This window comes from Lissotriton helveticus, chromosome 7, assembly GCF_964261635.1.
Source record: "Lissotriton helveticus chromosome 7, aLisHel1.1, whole genome shotgun sequence".
NCBI classification, from domain to species: domain Eukaryota; kingdom Metazoa; phylum Chordata; class Amphibia; order Caudata; family Salamandridae; genus Lissotriton; species Lissotriton helveticus.
The window spans coordinates 1,432,897,277-1,432,922,305 of NC_136068.1; the positions used below are offsets into that span (position 1 = coordinate 1,432,897,277).

At 46.5% G+C, this 25,029-nt stretch overlaps 1 protein-coding gene across 1 annotated transcript in view; it reads right to left on the reverse strand.

The window, feature by feature from the left end:
- Positions 1 to 23,386, reverse strand: part of LOC144769510 (olfactory receptor 6F1-like) — a 38,640-nt gene extending 15,254 nt beyond the window's left edge. Inside the window, exon 1 of the mRNA XM_078653644.1 lies at positions 23,298 to 23,386. Coding sequence (XP_078509770.1) covers positions 23,298 to 23,311 — 14 coding nt within the window. The 5' untranslated portion in view covers positions 23,312 to 23,386. The remainder of the gene's footprint in view (positions 1 to 23,297) is intronic.
- Between the last annotated feature and the right edge of the window lie 1,643 nt (positions 23,387 to 25,029).

Sequence of the window (25,029 nt, forward strand, 5' to 3'; positions counted from 1 at the left end):
GCAGTTTTGCTGCTGTGGTTGCTGCGGAACCCTGACTGGGACAGGTCCCAGATGCTGTTCTCCTCAAGGTAGCGGGTCAATTGTTTGTTGACGGTCTTCTCGATGATCTTCGCTGGGAAGGGGAGCAGGGACATGGGCCAGAAGTTCTTGAGGTCCTTGGCGTTTGACTTGGGTTTTTTGAGTAAGGCGTTGATTTTGGCGTGCTTCCAGCTCTCCAGGAAGGTTGCTGTCTCGGAGGAGAAGTTGATTGCTTTCGTAGATGGGGTGCGATGGGTGTGCTGGCTTTGTTGAGGATGTGGTGTGGGCATGGGTCTGATGGAGATCTGGAGTGGATGGTGTTCATGATTTTGATGGTGTCATTGTTGTTTATGTTGGTCCAGGAGTGAAGGGGGTCCGTGCGAATGGTGGTCTTGGGAGCGGTGGTCTCAGTGGTTGTTGGGGCGGTCGTGGCATTGAAGCGGTTGTGGATGTCTGTGATCTTGTGATGAAAGAAGGTGGCAAGGGAGTCGCATAGATCTTGCAAAGGTTGGTGTTGGAGCTGGGGTTGGAGAGTTACTTCACGATGTTGAAGACCTCTTTGCTGTTGTGTGCGTTGTTGTCTAGGCGGTCTTTGAAGGAGGCCCTTTTGGTGTATCTGATGAGGTTATGGTGTCTGTGGGTGGCGTTCTTATGGGCTGTGTAGATGTCTGGTGTTCGTTCACGTTGCCATTTCTTCTCTAGCTTTTGGCAGGTTTGCTGGGAGGCCTGGAGGTCTTCAGTGAACCAGCTGGCTTTCTTGCTGGTGTGACTGTTGGAGGGTCTCTTGATCAGGGTGACGGTTTTGGCGCAGTCGCGATCCACTGTCTGAGGTTGCGGGCGGCGGTGTCGGGGTCGGTGGGGTAGGCGGGTGGGCTCCAGGCAAGGGTGGTGGCTAGGTGGTCTTCGGTGACTTTGCTCCAGCAGCGGCGGGGGATCTGTTGGGTGCGGTGGTGTGTGGTGGCTTTCTGGAAGGTGATGTGGATGCAGCGATGGTCAGTCCAGTGGAGTTCGGTGGTGTGGTTGAAGGAGACGTAGGAGCTTGCGGAGAAGATGGGGTCAAGCATGTGGCCAGTGGAGTGGGTGGGAGTTATGATGAGTTGTCTGAGTCCGAGGTTGGCGTGGTTGTCGATCAGGATGGTGGAGTTGGTGTTGTTGTTGTTCTCAAGGTGGAAGTTTAGGTCCCCGAGGAGGATGTTGTCCGTGGAGGCGAGGGCGTGTGTGCTGACGAAGTCGGCGATGGAGTCGCTGAACTGTGGTCAGGGTCTGTAGATGAGATTTCCTCTGAGTGTAGTGTTGCGATTGGTGTGGATCTGGAAGTGCAGGTGTTTCGGCAGTGCTGAGGGTGTATTCGGTGTTGGTCGAGACTCTGAGAGTGTTCCTGTGGACGATGGTGATTCCTCCTCCTACTCCATTGGTGCGGTCCCTGCGGGAGATCTTGTAGCCGTCCGGGATGGCTATGGCGATGTCGGGTGCCGAGGCGGGGTTCAGCCAGGTCTCCGTCAGGATGGCCACATCCTGGGAGGTTGAGTCGAGTAGGTCCCAGAGTTCAATGGCGTGTTTGCGGCGGAGCGGGTGTTGAGAAGAATGGATCTGAGGTAGTTAGGTTTGTACCTCGTGGATGGATTGGCGGGTCGGATGCTGCTGAAGCTGCAGTTCTGGCAGGAGAAGGGTCCTTGTGTGCACTTCGGGTGGCCAGGAAGCAGGTGTGTGATCATCCGGCGTTGAGTGCATGGAGGTTGCTGGCATTGTAACGGAGATGGGCGTCGTGGCGTTCACGGGGGCCAGGGGTTCTGGCACTGGGCGCAGTCTAGGCGCGGACGGCGCATACGGGCTTGCCTTAGGCACGCCTTTGGTGCACCAGCGGCGCGGCTGTTCAGCGGCCGCCATAAAAAGGTGAGGTGGGAGGGAGGAGGCAGCTGGGAGAAGGGAGCGGACGAAAGGGCGAGTGGGGGTCAGGGCCACAGGGGGTGCAGCAGCAGGAAAACGGGTGTAGGAACGATGAAGGAAACAGAAGGCAAAGGGGCACAGGGCATAGAATAAAAAACGGGGCACAAGGAGGAAGAAACGCTGAACAAATAAGGCAATACAATTAGAAATACGAGGAAACAGAGGCAAAAGGGCACGAGGCACAGAATGGAAAACGGGGAACAAGGAGGAATAAACATTAAACAAATAAGGCAATTACAGTTACAAAAAGATAGTAGGCAATGCAAATACCTACCTACAGCCTACCACTGGCCACCAGGGATGAGGCCCAGGTGACAGCCTGCGGGTGGAGGAGGGCCTCGAACTCTCCTCTGCAGCAGCAGCTGGGGCTAAGGGCAGGACACACAGGCTGTGCTGTGCGGTGCGGCTTGGGGAGCGGCCTGCCTAAGAAGGGTCAAGGGTCTAAGGTATTAGGTTGCTCCATAGGCTAGCGCGTTTGGTAACCCGCACCGTAACAGGAATTTTCCATTGGGTGCATTATCTGCAAGTACCTACCCGTCAGCACACCCACCTGCATATGCATATTTTTCACAGGCAAGAGACAACACAGGACCCTGTTATCTTCGGTCTGGAGGGCAGAGATGTTAGCATAGCCCCAGATGCGAGCCTCCTAGGTGATGATGGGGAGACATGTACTCCTAAATAGCAGTGGGGTCAAGGGCTTCTGCTGATGCAGGAGGTTAAGTTGTATATAAAGCCAGCAGCTTTGAACTTAAAGGAATCCCAGTTACCCTTGGCAACAAGGACCAGGTATGCGCTTTTTGATTTAGTAAATGTTGGCCCACAGCAGTGCATGGTAAATATTTTTAAGCATTTGGTAGTTAGACTCAAAGACCACATAAAGCTTACAACTTTCTGAAAAAGGGTGTTTAGGCTTAATGAGTAAAACTCTTAGAGATCCTCCATTTGCCCACTGGTAAACAGATAAACTCCACAAATAAAAATATGAAGAAACTGGAGAAAAATCTATGTCCCTGAAGTGAAAACACAATGCAGCTTCCAGATCTGCTAATACAAGCAACATACGAGACAAAAGTCACACATTATTCTTCTCTGATTCTGACCTCCAACTACCAATGGTACAATCTTTTCTGCATTATCAAATAACGTAAGAATCCTGAGGTACGCAATGTTTCAGTTCCCGCCTCTCAGAGCTATCTGACCAACACACAATGGGCCATATTATCAAGAAAGGGTGATACATTATCGCCACTTTTATCTGCAGGAAACTGCCGCTAAAGTGGCGATAATGGGCTTGATAATATGCACTTGTGAATTCCCATAGAAGCCTAGGTTAACACCAGAACCTGGGCTTATATGGGAATTCACAAAGGCATATTATCAAGCCCATTATCGCCGCTTTAGCGGCAGTTTCCTGCTGATAAAAGCGGCAATAATGTATCGCCCTTTCTTGATAATATGGCCCAATGTTCTGTAAAACTAAATTGAAAACATACATTTATTTTTTCAGCATCCTCAACCTGTAATTTCACAAACTGTAATTAACGCTGATGTTAATAATAAAATAATAATCCTGAGCTTATAAAGCGCCTGGTTACACCAGCCAGTGTGTCCCCGCGCTGTACCGCTAAGGAACCCAACCTGGCCTGTTCCTGTGAGGTGCCTATTCCTGGGCATCCCAAGGTGAAGCCAGGCATCCTAGCGTTAGGGCCGGTGTGGAGATTAAGCAAGCTATTGCCCAGAGTTGCAGAGTGGGACCCAAGATTAGAGTAGGCACAGAGGCGAGAGAATGATCGGGTCCGAGGATATTGTAATTGTAATTGTAATTGTAATTTATATAGCGCATTATCACCAACGGTCTGTAAGCTCTTGCTTTGGGAAGCCGTCCTGGTTTTTCCCTGTGAGATAACCCGTACTGGGCACCCCCAAGGTGAAAGCCAGGCATCCCGCCACGGGGGTCCATAGTGGAGATTAAGCAAGCTATTGCCCGGAGTTGCAGAGTGTGAACCTGTGATTCGAGCAGGCAACGAAGCGAGAATTATCGAGTCCGTGGACATTTTGGGCTCAAGACCCTACCGGGTTGGGAATTGAACCCTGGTCCCGGGTCTGACCTCTGCTTCATGGTCTGCCTCTTCTAACCATTGAGCCACACTTCTCTACATGTTTCTTGCACATTTGGCCTATACTCTGTGAATTCGGTTTCTCATCTAGCCCGCTTCATAAAATCTGCATCACCTTTATATCTTTGCAGCACTCAAGAAAATGCCTAGTGCTAAGGAGTGTGGGAATGGTGGATTCCCCTTGGAGTTTTTAAAAGTATTCTCCAGTGAATTGGTGCCCTTTTTAGCAGAACATTTTTAACTATATCAAAGAGGGTGGAGAAGTCCACTCTACCTTTCAGGAGTCAAGTATTGTTAGCTTTCCCAAGAAATGCAAGAATCTGACACTTTAGCATTCAAACAGACCCATTAGTCTTTTACAGACTGTTGATGAAAGTCTGGGAAACTCGTATATTGGCAGCAGCACAGCTGCTAATTCATAAAGATCAGTGTGGATTTGTTGCGGGCCTTCTTATGTCAGAAAACACCCAATTTCCAATACAGGCAGTAGATTATTGTTCTGCCAATCATACAATAATATAAAAACTTTAGTTACGATGATCAATGCTTGGAGGATGGCCGCTGGTAGGAGGCTCTCTCGGGAGCTCCAGGGTTAGGGACTACCGTCTCGGTCAAAATCCCCGTTAAACCCCGCCATCCACCCCCCACCCACGGACAACCAGCAACATAAAGTGGCTGGAGGTCAAGAAGAGGAAAAAGAGCGACTTACCCCGAAGCAGAGATGGTCATCGCATACGACTGGCCAGCTCAGAAAGCGGAGACGGTACTGCTGGGAAATAGAGGAGAGCGGGGCCCCGAGGACATCAGTGAAATAATCATGAGCTGCGGAGGAGCTGCGAATAGACGACGCCTCACATAACAGAGGAATTACACCGGATTAAACGAGCAACGGTATCGGACTATGGAGGTCATCTGCCGAACCTTAGGAGAGCAGCGGGGGAGCTGAGCTGAGGCGACGCTTCACACGACCTAGAAGAACTCCGGAATTCGGAGAGCAGCAGGTCGGGGAAAAATAGCAGCGGAGGGGACTCGAGCTGAGCGGAGACATCGGAGCGCCTTGCGATTGACATCAGCTGTGCCCCGGTGAGCGGATGAGAGACGCTGCCAAGAGGCAGAAGGTAGGAGGCTGAAACAGGCTAGCCGCACGGCGATGATTGGAGAGGGATAACTGATAGCTTCCCCAGCAGCACGTCCAGATAATAGATCGCCTACAAGTCAAGCTATCGCTACGAGCGAATAAATGTCTGAGAAGGTATTTGAGCTCACGAACCGGCCTGCCTGACCTTAACATGGCGGCCGAAGAAGACAATAAATGCTGAATAGAATCACGGGCCTTCTGAAACTACATTTTACCCCTATTTGAGGAACTACACACAAAATGGCAGAAAGGAAGCAAGGCAAATAAAGAAGGACAAACATAAAACAGAAGGACAAGCAGAAAACAGAATTAGAAGAAGGACAACTGGTAACAGGAGTTATTCAATTGAACACAAAATGGTAGAAAGAATTCAAGGTAAATGAAAGAGGACAAGCAGAAAAACAGAATAGAAGAAGGACAATTGGAAACAGAAATTATTCTATTGAACACACAAAGGACAAAGAAAGAGGACAACTAATATAATTAGAAAGAGAGAAAGTATCCTCAGTGCACAGAAAGCCTGCTAATCAGGCGGACATCTTGAAAGTACCTTTTCACCATAACTACAAGACATCTTGAAAGTACCTATCCACACACAAACAAGAAGAGGATACCCCATTTAAAGCTCATCTGCAATTCACAAATATGGAGGTCAACTACCTAGAACGAATAAGTAGGAACGCCCATATCATAAATTACCCAACCAAGCTTTCAAAAAATGCAGCCACAAAACTCAAACACAACATTATGAGAAAAAACCCTGACACACTAATTTCCGACACTGCCTACTGCGGGGCCAATGGTATAATTGTGAAAGACATGATATTCTTCACCAGAAAAACGGCGAGATGGCGCATTGCCATTACTAAGACGCTTAATATAAAATCTATAGCTAATATCCCACATGGTACGAAATTCATGACAACAGCATCCCTAAGACTCAGAGGGGACCTTTGCATAACGATTTTTAAAAACGGAATAGTGATGATTCAAGCCTCTAACAATGAATTGGAAAAATTCGATAACATGTTCTCAACATTAAAAAGAATGGTTGAAAACTCAAATCCACTATACCTGCAAAGTCCTCTAACGGAAAACACAATCTCAGCGGACAATAGCAACACAACGAGCATACCAACGAGAGGCCGCCAGGATCAGGATATAAATAGAAAAAGATCTACTGAAAACGCTAATCCTCTACACCATCAAAGTCCTCTAGTAGACAACACTATCCCAACAGATAGCATCATTACAACAAACTTACCAACGAGAGATCACCAAGAACGGGAACTAAATAGGCAATTAAGAGACTCAAGCCACGTACAACACCAGAGACCCTCAGAAGAAGAAATCACTAACCCACATGACTCTACCACCACAATTAACACACCAACTATAGACCCCCAGGATACTGAACAATCTACGCAACTAGGAGTCATAAACAGAACAGAATTCTCGACATCTGGGAGAGACTCAGACAGAACAGAGAATCCACACATCAACATAGAACCTCCTCAGAGTGAAAAATCGATCGCTGACATCACACTAACTTCTAGGGACTCATCTAGAACGATATACTCCTCTAACAAGAAACCAGGAACGCAAAATAAAGACAGCACACCAAACATAACAAACAGTGTCATGAGAGACGACCGAACTAAGGGGAAACGGAAGAAGTTACTGGTGAAAAACCCAGAACGAAAACTCAAAATCAAAGTTAATGAAATTCGAAATAAACAAAGAAACAACCCCAGTACATCTCCTAGGATCATGAGAAAATTCAGTGAGCTCCAATCACAAATTAGCAACCTATCACTGGAATTACTAAGCACCCTCAAAGGAATTGAACAACTACGGGATATTTCGCAACACACTCACACAAAAGTCGAGCTCATTCGAGATCTACTTAACATTCCTCAATACAAGAGCAATAAGAAGGCTATGCCTCTCTCAAACAGACAAAATAGACCAGACAGAAAACAGAATTACCTAACTGAAGAGGAAATCCTATCCCTACTCAGGGAGTATGAGATCACTGACTGCAATAGAGGGGATGAAATCAAAATAGTACAGATAAACGCCAACAGAATACCTAAGTCAAATGAAAGAAGACCCAATTTCAACAACCTACAACAAATACATTTAATCCCCGAAACGCGAATTGCAAAACCACGTAGATCAGAAAAGTCTCTAAAATGCCTACTGCTCAACTGTCGATCAGCAAATAAACATGCGTCTGACATAGCCAACATCATTATTAAACAGGAAATAGACATATCAATCCTCACGGAAACATGGCTAACTGAATCTTCATCCCCAGTCATGGACCTGCTGGTGCCACCTCTCTACAACATTGTAAGACTTGATAGACGAGGAAAAACTGGAGGCGGCATAGCCTGCATACACAAAGCTGACTTAGAAATTAACCAAATACAATCCGATCCTCTGGAATCCTGCGAATATCTTGGTCTCAATATAAGATCGAATAATACCCAAAGTTGCATCCTACATGCCTTATATCACCCTCCGGGAAACAATATGAACTTCATTGACCAGCTAATGGAGGTCATCACAGCCAACGCTAACACTGACACTAATAACATATTATTGGGCGATTTCAATCTACACTGGAATAACAATAACGACAAACAAGTCAACACGCTGAAAGACTTTTTAACTGATCTAAACTTATCCCATGCATGTTTACAACCAACACACTCGAAAGGAGCAACATTGGACTGGATAATCTCGAAAAACGATAATATCTCAATCCTCACTATAGAACCATGCGACTGGTCAGATCATCATGCCATAACCTTTATGATACCCACATGGATGAAAACACAAACCATTCAACCTATCAAAGCCAAAAGATGGATGCGGGATACGAGAGACTCTGCAATGGAACTACTGAGCGAAAACATCAAGAAAGACCTAATCCTTCCACACAACATGCAGAATGTGACTGACTTAACAAACCATTACACTACATCAGTAACAAATATAGTCGACGCCACTATACCGTTAAAATTGAAAAGAATAACAGAAAAAGAAAAAAAACCATGGTTCAATGAGACACTAAATGAAGACAGGCGAAAGTTAAGACAGGCAGAAAGAAAATGGAGACAACACCCTTCATCCCCGAAGCTGAAATTTCTTAGAAAAATCAGAAATGAATATAACAAAAAGATCCTCAAATCTAAAAAGGAATTTATTAGAACAGAACTAGACAACGCCAAGAACAGACCTCGGAAACTATTCGAGATCTTAAAACAACAATCAAACAAGCAGGCCAAATCTGCCCAAGAATTCACCAAAACTCCACTAAGCTGCGAAGAGTTCTCAACCTTTTTCACCGACAAAGCCACCAAACTAGACAGAGAACTCAAGAATGCTGCAGACAACAATGACTACCACACACCATCATCAGTCAACACTACGTCAAGAGAAGGGGAGATCTTGCTAGTATGACATTGCTAAAACATTAGCTGACATCAAACCTAACAATCACTATAACGACCCACTACCATCAAAATGCCTGAAAGATGTCAAGCATATCTTGATTCCAATATGGACAGAAATAGTAAACGCCTCTCTCGCCCAGGGGATCCTCCCAGAATGCCTAAAAACAGGTCAAGTAATACCGATCATCAAAAAACCTACAGTAGACCCAGCTGATCCAAATAACTACCGCCCAGTGACCAACATTCCACTCCTTGCCAAATTAATTGAGAAATGTGTTCAGAAACAGCTGAACCAACACAACGACAATTTCTCTATTAGATGACTGCCAATCGGGATTCAGAACAGGGCACAGCACGGAAACGGCAATCCTTCACATTGTCGATGATGCTCTACAAGCACTAGATCACCCCATTTAAAGCTCATCTGCAATTCACAAATATGGAGGTCAACTACCTAGAACGAATAAGTAGGAACGCCCATATCATAAATTACCCAACCAAGCTCTCAAAAAATGCAGCCAAAAAACTCAAACACAACATTATGAGAAAAAACCCTGACACACTAATTTCCGACACTGCCTACTGCGCGGCCAATGGTATAACTGCGAAAGACATGATATTCTTCACCAGTAAAACGGCGAGATGGAAGGTTTCCTTGCTTATCATATCAGTGGATTTGTTGGCAATATTAGGAGCATGGCGTGAAGCTATCGAAAGGTATTCCAAACCCTGTTGCACTTCACCCATTGTACTTTGTATTGCACTTTGTATGCACAAATGCACTTTTTCTTTAACATTCTTCATTTCATTGAGAAAAGTGATTGGTCACCCTAGCTGCAGCTGGGTCAACGATTAATCATTGCACATTTAATTTTCTTTTTACACACATAAAAGATGTGTACTAATGGGTGTGAAACACGGAAGTAGTGAAAATGTTTATTTTTATCTGTATAGCATATTGTGGTATACATTCTTGTTTTCTCTGTAAATCAAAATCATGTTGTCTGTTTCTGCTCTAAAAATAATAAAAGTTATTTTTTATAAAAAACCCTTTCTATCTTTGTCCTACACATGTTCTTAAAAAAGCTATAAGTAATCTCTCCTAGAGTCATGTGCAATTAGACCGTTAAACTACCAGAAGTTCCACTGGCCTGGAAAAAGCTATCATTACTGTTAGACCTTAGGGTCTCTAGTTGGCTGAGGTAGGTACCTTAGGTCAAAATGGGACCCTTGCTTCTAAGTCAAGGAAAGGAAGGACACCTTCTCAGATAGCCCCTGCTCACCCCCTCAGTCAAAAGATCTGGGTTAAATCCAACGTTCTTCTGCTCACTACGCCACCCCAGTTTGGAACGTCCAGCCCGAACTGCCAAGACAGGTCCTCCCTGAACCGGAAACAAGCATCCTGGGACCGGTTTCTGGGTATTACCCTTTATCAGACAGGCGCAGGGTCAAAGACTGATTTGCATATGGCTGGGTCCAAACTGGAATGGCATGGTGAGCAAAAAAACGATGGATTTAGGCCCAGATCTCTGTACTGCGGTCAATTGATGCATTCTGTCCATCAATTGTTATTTTTGCATTTGTCACCCCGAGTGGGACGGGTATGCCCAGACGTGGGCCCCGTGCACTCCATTTTATTTATTTATTTATTTGCGAGTTTGTAACGCGCTAGGATCGCCTCCCGAAGGAGTATCTCCGCGCCTTTGGCAACCTAGAAGCAAATAAACAACCTGTCGCTGTGTCTCCATGATTTAGAATAAGAACGTTTTCAGCTGTCGCCTAAATGCGAGGTGCTCATTACAGAGTCTCAGGGAAAGTAGATGGGTATTCCACAACATGGGACCCGCAATGGAAAGTGCTCTGTCCCCTTGTCTCACCTTTTTCGCTCTAGGTATCTGCAGCAAGGCCTGTTCACTTGATCTCAAGGACCGTGGAGGCACGTAGGGAGAGAATTTGCTAAGCAGATATAGAGGGCCTTTTCTCAAAAGACACTTGTGCATAATGCAACATACCTTAAACTTCACCCTTTGTTTCACAGAGAGCCAATGCAACGCAGTCAGAAGGGGTTTAGAGGGTGTTCGGGGGGGTTTATTAAGGACAAGGCGGGCCGCTGTGTTTTGGACAACCTGCAATCTAGAGGTAACCCCCTCATTTGCAGAGAGGAGCAACCCGTTGCAGTAGTCCAACCGACTCAATATCAGGGCTTGTACCAGGGTCTTCCTTGTTGAGTCCGGCAGTAGGGGAAATACCTTCCGCAACATCCCAATTATGTGGAAACAGGACCCTACCACTTGGGCAGTATGGTTTTTAAAAGAGAGGTCCTGGTCTAGACGAACCCCGAGATCCTTGACCACCTGTTTAGGCTCCGGGACTGGGCCAAGGTCTTGTGGCCACCAGTCCGGGGACCAAAGGATTTTGGCTTCCCCGAACAGCATCACCTCCGTTTTCGCAACATTGCATTGCAGGAGGTTAGATGCCATCCAGTGGGCCACTGCCTTCATCCCCTGGGAGAAGGAGTTCCTGATCTCATCCGTAAGGATTTTAAAAGGGAAGAGGAGTTGGGTATCATCCGCGTATGACGCAGGGATGAACCCATGGGATCTCATGATGTTAGCGAGGGGGGCCACGTAGATATTAAATAAGGTAGGGCTCAGGCAGGAGCCCTGTGGCACCCCCTTTGAGATCCCCGACTCCTCTGACCGATAAGCACCCAAGGTGACTGTTTGGGTGCGATCCATCAGGAAACTCCTCAACCAAGCCAGAGCCTTATCTTCCAGGCCGATGTTAACAAGCCTGGCGGTCATGATGTCGTGTGACACAGTATCAAATGCCGCAGACAGATCCAACAGGACCAGGATAACAGAGTAACCTTTATCCTGGAACCTGTGTAGATCGTCTGCGACTGACAGCAAGGTGGTCTTGGTGCTGTGCCCTGGCCTAAAACCCGACTGGGAGGGATCCAACCCATTAGTCTCTTCGATGAATTTAGACAGGTGTTGGTTAACGTGTTTCTCCATAATCTTACCCATAAAGGGGAGAAGGGAGATCGGCCGTAAATTGGCTAAGTCCGTCCAGGGAATGGCAGAGTTCTTCCTCAGAGGTCTCACCAAGGCCCGTTTCCAGTCTCTCGGCACTTCTCCAGTGCTCAGAGATAGGTTTATTAACTTTTGAATTTCTGGGCCCAGGACATCAGACAGCAAAGGCATAATGCGAGCTGGAATGATATCCAGGGGGCTACCGCTCTTGATCTGAGTAGTTAATGTAGTAACCTCTTCTAGTGAGATGGGGGAAAGCTTTTAAGGCTAGCTACGGTTGAGTTCGAGAATACATTATTGTCTGGGAGATTTATGACAGCTGTCTCGTTTAACTTAGCAGCCACTATCTTTTCATAGATGGCATCAATTTTCCTCGTAAAAAATAGTGCGATCTCATCACATAGTGCCTGAGAGGCATTCTCCGTTGTTTCACAGGTTGCCGGTTTGGTAAATGTTAATAGGATTTTATACAACAGCCCAGGATCTTTCCCAGCCTCTGCTAGTTGTGTTCCTATATAATTTTTCCGAGCTACCCTGATAGCTTTATGATATTTCCTTAAGGAAACTTTATGCAGTTCCTTATCCTCAGACCCATGCCATTGGAGTCAAGCTATCCTGGCTGATGAGGGCTGAAAGCCCGAAACCGGTCCTAGGATGCTTGTTTCCAGTCCAGGGAGGACCTGGCCTGGCATTTCGGGCTGGACTGTTGGGCTCAGGGTCAAGACTGATTTGCATTGGCTGGGTCCACACTGGAATGGTATGGTGAGCAAAAAAACGATGGACTTAGGCCCAGATCTCTGTACTGGGGTGAATGTATGACATTGTTTTGCATTCTGTGCATCAATTGTTCTTTTTGCCGGCTTATCTCCAAGGCAAATGTATAAAGTATTTGCAGCCACGCTCTCAGTAACCCAATGATGACACCACAAATGGATTCCACACGAGTTTCATAAAAACAAGTATATGTTTATATAAAAAGATATACGATGAGACCACACGATAAAAATCCAACATATGCGTATTTGTAATATTCCTCCTGTCTGGTTATTAGGCCAGGCAGCCCTTATAGGTTTTGGTGGTATTAATGAGCAATTCTAGATAATACAATGCAGTCCTAATGTAACGCAAGCAGTTCGAAATGCAAGAATCAGGCACTTCTCAATGAAAAAACAACGCAGCTCGTTATGCAACAATCAAGCAGTTTGTAATGCCAAAATAATGCAATGCATAATGCAACAATCAGGCAGTTCATAATGCAAAAATAATGCAATGCGTAACCTAACAATCAAGCAGCTTGTTATGCAAAAATAATGCAATGCGTAATGCAACAATCAGGCAGTTCGTAATGCAAAAATAATGCAATGCGTAATGCAACAATCAGGCTGTTCGTTATGCAAAAATAATTTAATGCTTAATGCACTCCGGCACCGATCATGGTGCTTTAGAAGGTCTCTCTGCCACTTGTACTGACTTGCGGTCAGCTTCCGCCAACATATGCCCCCAACATGGGTATGGTGTAAACCAAAGTGCAGCTCCACACTCCAGCCCCGGTACTGCAACTCCTCGGCAAGAACAGGCCGCGATACGAGCTTGAGCAGAGGCTCGCGCTGCAAGAATGGGAAAGGCCGAGGGCATCCATCTCTGAGCCCACATCCCGCCCCAGGCGACGACGCACATTACCTGGGGGGTGCGACCTCGCTCTCCTCTCCTCTTCTCGCAACTTTGAGCCTCCAATGCAAATTTGTTGATTCCGCGCAGTGGAACTCGGCCCTCCTCCAACAGGGTTGGTTCGAGGTCCTGCTCTGGCAATGGCGGGTTCGGGCCGGGGGAACAATTTCTCTGGGGATGCCGGTCCGGGCCGATGATGATAACTTAGATTTCAGGCTGCAGCAGGGCACATGCACACAGCGTCGCTGAGACTCACTTGAGCTTCGGGTGTGCATGATCACAGGGCAATACTCACAAAGGTCTCAGGCTGCACGAAGCACACGCACCCAGCAACGTTGAGACTCACTGGAGTTCCAGGTGCACACGATCACAGGGCAATCCTCACGAAGGTCTCAGGCTGCACAAAGCACACGCACACAGTATCGCTGAGACTCATGTGGACTCTGGGTGTGCGCGATCAGAGGGCAATCCTCACGAAAGTCTCAGGCTGCACAAAGCACACACACACAGCGTTGCTGAGACTCACTTGGACTCCAGGTGTGCACGATCACAGGGCAATCCTCACAAAGGTCTCAGGCTGCACAAAGCCCACGCACACAGCATCGCTGAGATTCACTTGGTTTCCAAGGGGAACACGATCACAGAACAATCCCCACGAAGATATCAGGCTGCACGAAGCACATGCACACATCGTCGCTGAGATTCGCTTGGACTCCAGGTGCCCACGATCACAGGGCAATTCTTATGAGGGTCTCAGATTGCAAAAAGCACACGCACAGAGGGGAGGAGCCAAGCTCGCGATCGTAATGGTCGCTTTGTAGCTCGGCTCCGCCAGCCTTCCGGCCTGACTCGCATATCCTGATGCATATCCTGCCCCGAGACGACACACTCGAGAAGAAACAGAAACGTAACGTGTTGCTCCTACTCACCGTCTGACCTGCAGGCTCCTGCGTGCCGCGGTTCCGAAGTTGTGCCCCCGAAGGGACCGGGGCCTCCGTGGCTCTGAGACCGGGGCCTCGCCTATTGGGCCCAGCCTGGCGTTGATGTAAACGTCGGCCCCGACCGAGGGAGTGAACCACTGGCGAGAGGCCGTTGTGCGAGCATCCCGGTGGTCCTGATCCGGGCTTGCCTTGGCGACCGTGAGGCTGGTGCGGGGCGCGGTGCTCCGAGGACTGATCGTGTGAAGGGGTCCCCCCCGCCGCTGCTCCGTCCACCCATCCTGGAGCCTTGCGCCCGGGCTCTGTTCGTCAGACACGCCAGCGATAGTACAGGCGGACCCCCGACTTTGGCGGCTCTCCTTTCTGCACCAAGGCTACCATTAGCGGGACCCCCTTAGTACCTGAGGGGGTCCGCATCTGTGGGACTGATCCGAGAGTCGCGGAGGGTGGCGACGGGGCTGAATCTACAAAATGGCGGCCGTCGAACTAGACCGTGGATATCCTCAAGACGGCGGACTTGGGTTGCTGGACTACACGGGGGCCTGGACATGTGTGCGGGAGCCTACAATTGGCGACGTTCTTGACGCATTACGATCCTTGCATGCGGCCTTGGCCCCCAGTGCCCCTGAGGGATCGGTGCGGTCCGCCGCCATCTTAGATGGACGGTTCTTCATGGTCCCCTCGCGTCTCGGTGATGCCACTGCCTCGCCCCCCTCGGTCGCGACGAGGGTTGCTACCGCTGTCCGTCGACAGGTCTGCAAGCAAGTGACTTTGGAACCTCCTGCGATTCAATGTTTGGTGTTTGGGGACTTGGATATCGTGCTGGGGCCCGACCCTACCTGAGTGCCCGAGGAGCATGGTGGACTGCTGCATATCTTTGCCTTGATGAGGTCGTGTCTTTGTACTGCAGGGGAATCCCCGCTTTCCCGGACGGCGAGACTGGACTCCTGTCTTTTACTGCCCTTGTTAACATTGTTGGGACACTTCAACTGCATACCCGGACTTTTGTTCTCTTGCCTATGGATTGACCTCCCTGGCCCACGTTTTTATCGGAATCTTTTTCATTCGTGTGATTGCCCCGCACCGAGTTCCTCACTTCCCGCTGTCCTGTGGTGGGTGGTAATTGTGGCTAAGAAAGGCCTGGGGTGAGATACATAGGTGACCCCCTTGTAAGTTTTATGACGCTCGAGATTGTGTCGTTTTCGTTTAAACGTATTACGATTGTATGGTTGGGCGGAGGGCTGAGGCCGACCGTTTTGTCTCTGCTCCTTTACTCCTCCCTCCTACTTCTTTCTGTCTTCATGTCCTTCTTTTTGTCTTTATTCTTCTTCTCTCTCTTGTCTCTACTACATTTCGGGTTCTGATTTAGGGCGACAGGCACGCTGCTGGGGGGGTAGGCCGTAGCCTTCTGCAGGGGTGCTGGGTGGGATGGGTGGGATGGGTCTTATCTGCTGTTTTATTTTCCTTAGTTCTATGGCCCTTTTGTGTCTCTTATAGGAGCGCCGCGTCTGTCCCTGCCTCCCGTGGTGTGATTGGGGTGGGGTCTGTACCATCACTGCTCTCCTTCTTGTGGCTATGCTGCATTTCAATTGCGACTCCCATCCCCTCCTCGTTGCTAATAATCCTGATCTTTTATGTGTCCTTGCTACGGGGTGCTTGTATCAGAGCGGCGCTCTTCTCTTTCAATCTGTATTTTTCTTTTTCCCCTCTTCCTTCCCCTCCCCCTCTCCTTTTTTCTCTTCCAAAGGTTAGTATGACGGGTTAGTTCTAGTGATGTCAATATTCCGGTTCCTTTGTTCTGTTTCCGATGTACTACTGGGTGGTGGATGTGCATAAGATGAGTCTAATTGAATATTGATTTGTGTTAACCGCATCTGTTTTCATATTGCTGTATACTGTAGTGACACTCCTCCGCATTGCTGCCCTTTAGCCTTCTTGTAGCCACTGGTTTGCTTTGGGAACCCGGATTCATTTATGCTGTAACCGAGCCTGTTATACTCCTTATCGTAATATTATAAAAATTAACCTTCTTTGTTCCTGTTTACGGGCCGTCCAGAGCCTCCCCCCTCCCTCCTTCCCTTTTTTGGGCTGTATTGATTGCGCTCCATTAGGATTGATTCTGTATATTTTCCTTCTGGATTTCTTGATTGCTCTATCGTGTCGTGGCCGGCCGGACTGTTTGTAGGCCCAGATTTGTATATCCTTTCTGTACAAATAAAGGTTTATAAAAAAAAAATAAAAAAAAAGCACACGCACACAGTGTCGCTGAAACACACCTGGAAACCTTTGTGTTCCTGAGTTTCCACAACAGGGAGCCAGCTCTCCTCGGGCCCTTGGGGATAATTTACTTCAGGACACAACACTCAGCAAAGTCCTTTCAAGCAGAGGGACACAGCACACAACAAAGTTCCTTTAGCCTCTCATTGGTTAAATCAGCAAACTGCAGGCCAACCCCAGAACACACAGCAATGGTCAGTCCTTTACTTTCAGTCTCTTCAGCTGTTTCTTCCTTGGCAGAGGTTCCTCTTGACCATGAAGTAGTTTCAATCCTTTTCAGTCTTGATCAGTTCCATCCCAAAGTCCAGGGGTTTAAGTTCTCATAGTTATGCCCCTAAATGTCTTTGAAGTCTTGGTGTTCAGGGGGGCACTGACCCCTGTCCAAACCAATTCTGGGTGTCTCCCTGCCAGTGACAGCTTCTTTCTTTGAAAGTGGGGGTTTGGATCCTTAATCACTCAGCAGGAGATGGAGCCATTGTTTTATGGCAGGAACCTAGGCCTCTTCACCTCCAGCGGCTACTCCTGCACCCTACACTCCAGATGCAGGTCTGCCTGTTGCTGTCTCACCTTCTCCCCTGGGTCAAACATTCCCCAGAGCGTATCACATTCATATCTAGACAGTCAATCCACAACCAGGCAGAGACACACCGAAATGTTAGAGCACAAAAACCCAGCCACTTGTAAACAAGTGGTTTCTAAACACACAATGCAAAAACCTTCTTCAGAAAAAGATATTATTAAATTGTGAGTTCAGGCATAATAAACTTCACCTCTCCATCTTAAGCCTTTGGGAAGATAGGCTGGAAACATATTACACAGTCTCCCCATTCTGTCCTATGGGCAAGATGGCCTTTCAACAGTGAAAAACGAAATGGAGAGTATTTCACTGTTAGGACATTGTACACACCTCAGTACATGTCCTACCTTTCACATACACTGCACCCTGCCCAGGAGGGTACCTTTGACCTACCACAGGGGTGTCTTGTGTGCATATAAAGGGAAGGGTAAGGCCTGGCAAGTGGGTGCACTTGTCAGAACAACATGGCAGTTTCACAAACTGCACGTAGGCACTGCAGAGGCAGGCCTGAGTTCCCTTTGTAAGGCTATTTGTGTGGGTGGCACAATTAGTGCTGCATGCCCACTAGTAAAAGTCACACAATTGATGGATGGAATGCAGAACAAATCAAAACATTCACCCCCGGCCAAGAGATCTGGGTTAAATCCATCATTCTTTTGCTCACCATGCCACCCCAGTTTAGACCTGCCATATGCAAATCAGTCTTGACCCTGTGCCTCATGGAAACAGTCCAGCCCGTACTGCTAAGCCAGGTCCTCTCTGGTCCGGAAACAAAGCATTCTAGGACCGGTTTCGGGGTTTCACCACTCTTAAGCCAGGATAGCTTGAATCCAGTGGCCCAGTGAGCCTGGGACCCACGTCTGGGCATACCCGGCGCACTTATGGCGAGAAAGCAAAAGACACACAATTGATGAACGGAATGCAGAACAAATCAAAACATTCACCCCCGGCCAAGAGATCTGGGTTAAATCCATCATTCTTTTGCTCACCATGCCACCCCAGTTAAGACCTGGCCATATGCAAATCAGTCTTGACCCTGTGCTTCATGGAAACAGTCCAGCCCGTACTGCTAAGCCAGGTCCTCCCTGGACCGGAAACAAAGCATTCTAGGACCGGTTTCGGGGTTTCACCACTCTTAAGCCAGGATAGCTTGAATCCAGTGGCCCAGTGAGCCTGGGACCCACGTCTGGGCATACCCGGCGCACTTATGGCGAGAAAGCAAAAGACACACAATTGATGAACGGAATGCAGAACAAATCAAAACATTCACCCCCAGTCAAGAGATCTGGGTTAAATCCATCATTCTTTTGCTCACCATGCCACCCCAGTTTAGTTATTTTTGCATTTGTCACCTCGAGTGGGACGGGTATGCTCAGAAGCGAGTCCTGTGCTCGCCATGCCACTGGAATCAAGCTATCCTGGCTGAAGAGGGGTGAAACCCCGAAACCAGTCCTAGGATGCTTGTTTCCAGTCCAGCGAGGACCTGACCTGGCAGTTCGGGCTGGACTGTTCCCATTGGGCGCAGGGTAAAGTCTGATTTGCATATGGCTGGGTCCAAACTGGAATGGCATGGTGAGCAAAAAACGATGAATTTAGGCCCAGATTTCTGTACTGGATTGAATGTATGACATTGTTCTGCATTCTGTCCATCAATAGTTCTTTTTGCAGGCCCACTAGTAGCATTTGAATTACTAGCCCTGGCATACATAGTGTACTTTACTAGGGACTTTATTAGTAAGGCAAACATATCAATCATGGACAACCAATTACAATTACACTATACACAGGGAGCATTTGCACTTTGACACTGATCAGCAGTGGCAAAGTGGCCAAAGCATTTAAGCCCGTCAAACGAAATTCATCACAGCATCAAAAATAGAGAAGGTAGAGGCAAAAAGTCTGGGGTAATCAGGCCAAGAAATGCCAGGTCTAACAATTACACTTCTACTGAAGAAACCCTAAGTGGATCTCACTATACTGTCTAACTTTAGACCAGTTTCTCTGTTACTGTTCCCATCAAACATTATTAAAAAAGATCTTAATTCTCAGCTATCTAAATATGCGAAACACACCACTCTTTGAAATCCTTCCCAATCAGGTTTTAGACAAGAACATAGCACAGAATCTGCACTACTTGCTATAACTGGCAATTTGAGAATGATCATGGACCGTGGCGGCCCAGCCTTCTTGGTTCTTGTTTGCATTCATCATGGTATCACACAATGTCTTATTATCCTGATTTATTATATATGCAAATAAACCATCGAGGTGGGTTTATTTCAGATTGAGCAAAGGTCGTTTTTAGGTCTCGCCTAGCGAACACAGCACATGCGCTGCTTCGCCTTGGCGAGACTATTTGTGGGTTTGGTGCACGAAGGGAGACATACTATGTGTGCGCACGGACAGGCGATGTGCACGCGCATGGCGTCTCCTCTCTGGGCTTCCACCATGTGCTCCCACGCTCCCACCGCGCGCTTGTTTTTGTTTGTTTTATATGGCACAAACTCGACCCGATGGCTATCAGAGCGCGGAGTTGCGTTCCAGACGGACTCGTTAATTTTGTAAGGCAGGGGAGCATAAGTAATTTGCCCAGAATCACATGATTGTGAGCATCCTTCCCGAGACTCCAACACAGTACCACGGCTTCGCGCTCAACCGCTTTGGCTGTTAGGCCACATCCTCTCCCCATACGGATTGATAGTGAATGTTCTACTTATACTTAGCTTTTTACTTTAAAAGCATGGCGAAGTTGCCTGCGCATTTGGAATGGTGTGTGGTTGAGACACCGGGGGCATATTGTGAAGGTCTGTACTCGCCCAGCACACAGCCGTGCACCTGTCTTTGTGCGATTGCATTGTGTAAAGTGCATGGAGTCCCAGAGAGGAAACAACTGCTCATTGCTTCCAAGCTGTCATGTCTGAGGAGCGTTAGATTCCAGTTTGCAGGGTGCAGTTTCATCTTCGTGCACTCTGCTGGGCCCCACCACCTTCAGTGTTCTCGTGATGCATGTCTGCACCACGCACAGTTTGTGCTCTTGGCATGGCAAGGTCACAGCTTCAGAAAACGGTTTGCCCTGAAAGTCAGTGAACCTGCCTTCCTCTTAAGTGCCGCTCAGAAACTCCAGCAGGCATGCCAGGGCCCCACCCGCTGTGGTTACACCTGCCCACTCTGAATGTCTTAAAAATCACTGTTTCTAAAGAAACAGGCAAGTAACCTTAATTCTGCAGCTTGCATACATTAGAACTCCGAAAAGAGGCAGAGGGAGATTGTGGGTTTTTTTTACACAAAAACCGTGTCTCGGTGCATGGTGGGGCCCAAATTTGTCAAGAATGGGCGCCTATTTACTCACATGGATGGCTCTTGTAGATTTGCTGAAAACCGAAAATGTGAATGCTGTTAAGGAAGTTTTTTAAGGCTGGGTGGGCAGAACAAACATTGGTGTAACAGGTACTGTGGCGCTATTGCTCAGTGTGAGAGGCCAATTGCATCCCAATTCAGCTTTTTTTTAAACTATGCATAAATGTCCCATTTTCCATCTACATTGTGGCTCATGGTACACTTGCTCTTGAAGACGACGCTTTGATAGGGTGATCAAAATTTGAAAACCAAAAACCAGGCTATGTCACAAACATAAAAGCAGGACTGCAAATATTCAGCCACATTATAAAATGCCTGCACTCTTTCACTTATGCTCCTGGTTACTGACAGCACTTGCATGTCTTAACATTTAAGTAATCTCTTATCACATTTATGTGAAGTAAAAAGAGGCTACAGACTAGACTAGAGCCGCTGCGAATACCTAAACTTTAAACTTCGTATCCAATAGCAAGAAATGTGACACGCCTTTCACATGAGCTGCTGTAACATGAGACGTTGTGAAATCAGGAATACAATAAATAAGTGGAATTAGGCAAATGCATTAGTAGCAAGTTTTATAGCTAGCTCAGTACATTAATGTACCCCCTGCAATGATCTGTGTACAAAGCAAAACATGCTATTTGGCAATCCTCCTTTATGTGGAGAGAATGAGCACTCACCGTTTTTAGGTGGAGCCTGGGCAGAGCATGAGCTGCTCTGAGGCAAGCTGTATTGGTGTATGGAATAGAAGCCTGTCCACTCTCTGCCCATATTTGCCATTGGCTTGTGTCATTGTCCTTTGAAAATGCTGGATTCTGATTTGTTAAAAGGCTTGTTATTCTCACCTTAGTCCCGCCTTGTCTTCATTTGTATTCTCCCACGAGGACTGGCCCTTTTACTTCGGTTGTTACACAGTATGTCTGTTTTAGTCTGTAAGCACTATTTTCTTTAATGAGTTTCTCCTACTGCAGGCACGACATGCTTTCCTGCAACATTCAGCGCACCATGCACGCTTTCACTTTCCAAGCACCCCGGGCCAATGAAATTAAATGAATTCCAGTATTTGTAAAGTGCAATATTACCCAAGGGTGTAAAGGCACTGGGGGCTGTCGAGAAGATTAGGCGAGCTATTGCCCAAAGTCACATGGTGCTGGACTAATCTGCTGCCGGCACTGGGGATCAAACCGTGAACCCCATGGTCCGGAGTCAGGTGCCCTGGCCGCTACGCCACTCCTCTTCCATAAAGGGGGCCGCTTCTTTGAATAGGTCTCTCATTTACAAGAATTTGAGCTATTGGCATTGTAAATGACAATACCTTTTATCTATGTGTTAATTAGAAAAACAGATAAATAAAAGGCATTGTCATTTACAATGCCAATAGCTTAAACTCTCGCTAATGCGAGACCTATTGCATTGCAAATGCTTGTTTTCCACCTTATCAATCTCTTCCTTTTCCTTGCAACAAGTCCAAAAGTGTTAATTTCTAACTCCTAAACAAATGTACGTATCTCCATTGCCATGACTGGTAAGACACTTTGGATTTAGAATGGTTTCTTACGCAGATTTTGCTGTCAAACTCCAAAAATTGTGAAAGTACAAAAATGTACTTCTAAAATTGTATGTCGGCTGTGGCATTGCCTATGAGGCATAACTGCCTTAAACTGAATGGAGACTTAACAGAGGTCCTGGTCTTTGCAAATCTCTCATGGCTTGGTTTCCTGATTGGTGGCCAAGTGAGATAGATGCACTTCAACCCCAACAAATACAGCTAAAAAACAAGTGTGATCTTCCATAGACCCTGTCCTTTGCTAAATAGACTAATACTGTAGCAGCCTCCTGTTCTGTGTTAAAAAAAACCTTAAACAAAATATTTTATCTTTTGCCTACAGCCTCTTGAAAAACAGTAATTTGAGCCTTTATTTCCTCTAGACTGTTCTACAGAAACTCTTATGATAACCCGTGTTCCCAGATTTATGACTCCAAGATGTCAGGTTCTTGTATTATATGTTTAATGTAAGCTCAAGAGAAATCCTTCTTTAGGGGAGAAAAGCCTGGGTCAAACTGTCACTGCTGGACTCTTGGTGTACATTCTATATTAACATTCCACACCAAGAGTCAAACTGGGATGCCAAACTCTCTTTATCTAGGTGTCCCCCTACATATTTTGAAGTGATTACAGATAGTTCAGAATAGGGGCTGCCAGACTCAGCATGAGCCTCCATACATTGACATAAACTAACTCCTTGCGTTGGCATCCAATACAAAAGAGCATTATATTTAAATATTTATGCATTACACATAAAGCAAAACAGGGGGCCACTCAATGTAATACATACATTTTCCACTTATGACCCTGCGCATAATTTCCGTTCAGTTAATCACCCCCAAAATGAAATGGATAAGAGGCGGAGCCTTTTCCGACCTCGAGGCCAAATTGTGAAATTCACTTCTTCATATCAGACTTATCACCAACCACAATTGGGTAATGAAAAACATCAAAACGTGTTTTGTACTAGATAAATCTCTGAATAATTATTCCTCTCCTCTTCTCCGTGACTGAATCTACAGTGCTAGGATGCCTTAGAAGTAGCTGCGAGCTTTGGACGTCATTTTTCATTCATTATAGCTCTCTGCAAGATCTTAATGAACAGCATTATGTCCCAATCCTCCCACACACTGAGGAAACAAAAAAAAATGCACAAAAAAGCCTGCAGTGTTTGGAATCTGTGTGAAAATCTGCCTGCAGTTGGTCACTTACTTCACTTGCACCATGTGAGGATTGAAACTCCAAGGGTTCTCGCAGACCTTTATTTTGTTAAAGCTTCTAACTATCTTCAGTAACCGAGTTAAGCCTCTCCTGAAATAGATCCCTGTGTTAGTTTTAAGTACACAAGACAAAATAGTATAATTTGAAGAGATTTAATGTACATAGGGTAACAACCCCTCTCACGGTCCTGCTCTTCGTTAACTGCCTACGGGCACCCCCTAGAATCCAGCAATCTAGATTCCAGGAGTGGAAGCATCCGGTTGACTGAAGACAAGTAAGATCACAACATATCCCCTTTGTTTGAAAAAATTAACAACGTTATAACCTGCTATGTATCAATAACATGTACATCCATAAGTATATATATACATTATCTTCAATTGCTAACAATAATTTGGTTACTAAGTTTTCTAAACCTAGTAAATTAACCTAAAGGAAAGTTATATACACATTTAAGCATTTGTTAACAAGTGCATATATAATCTTCAAACATCTTTGGTCTCACCCTCGAACTTTCCTCTTGAAGAGTTCCTTCCTACTCAAAAGGTTTATTGTTTTCCTTCACCCATTCTTGACGTTTCACTACACTGCACATCGGCTTCTTCCTTACATTAAACATTAAACATCTGATAACCTTAGTATTTTGCCTTCAGCCTCCTCAAATTTCTTTGGTTCTGACAACTTTTGTCACCATATTACCCAGACACACCCTCACAAACATCTTCCTCAAATTCCGTTCCTTTTCTTTTTATCCTTTCATTGTGCCTATGGACAGTTGTCTCCATCTTCTTGTTCAACTTCTAATATTCTGCTTCCTAGTGCTCAGACTGGTCCATCCATCGTGGCACCACCACTGTGCAAGGTACCCTTTCCATAAGTAGGTGAAATGCAGTCTCACGCAACACAGAATGGGGAGTGGTACTATAGTTCTGCAACATTTCCTTCACTTGACTCCACTAACAACCATTACTTGCCACTGCCAACTAGATGCTTTCTCCCAACACATGGTTAAAGTGCTCAATTACACCATTTTCCCTGGGATGGTACACCACAGTCTCACAATGCTTGATCCCTCACTTTTCCAGGAAAGATTCAAACTCCCCCAATACTAATTGAGGCCCATTGTGGGTCTGAATCATGGCAGGACAACCTTCATGCTGGAACACATCCTCACTGAATGCAATCACATTACATGCCTTTACTTCTCTCATAAATGCCATATCTGGCCATTCTGAGAAGTAGTCCATCACAAGCAATGCAAATCTTTCATTTGCACCCAAACACTCAAAGGGCCCACATATGTCCATCACCAACGTTTCTCTTGACCATTCAGGTAAGACAACAGGAGATATCGGAGTCTCTTGCATGATGTGCGATTTGTCACTACACATGCATGGTATGCAGTCACAAACAAATCTTTTAATCTGCCTATCCATTCCCAGCCACCAGAAATCCATACGGGCTTTCCTTTCCAACACTGGCATTCTCCCACATTCCTCATGCAGCAATCACGACAGTCTTTGCCTGAAATTGCTAGGTACCACCAATCTTTCACTACATCTTAGTATTCCATTCAACACAGACATCTCTTCTCAGACACTCTTGAAAATCTCCAATTTCTCTGACATCATCCACCTCTGTCTACATGGTATTACCTCTATCAATTTCAGCAGCATAGGATCCTCTAAAATGGCCTTCCTCCACTCATCTTCTCCTATGGCTC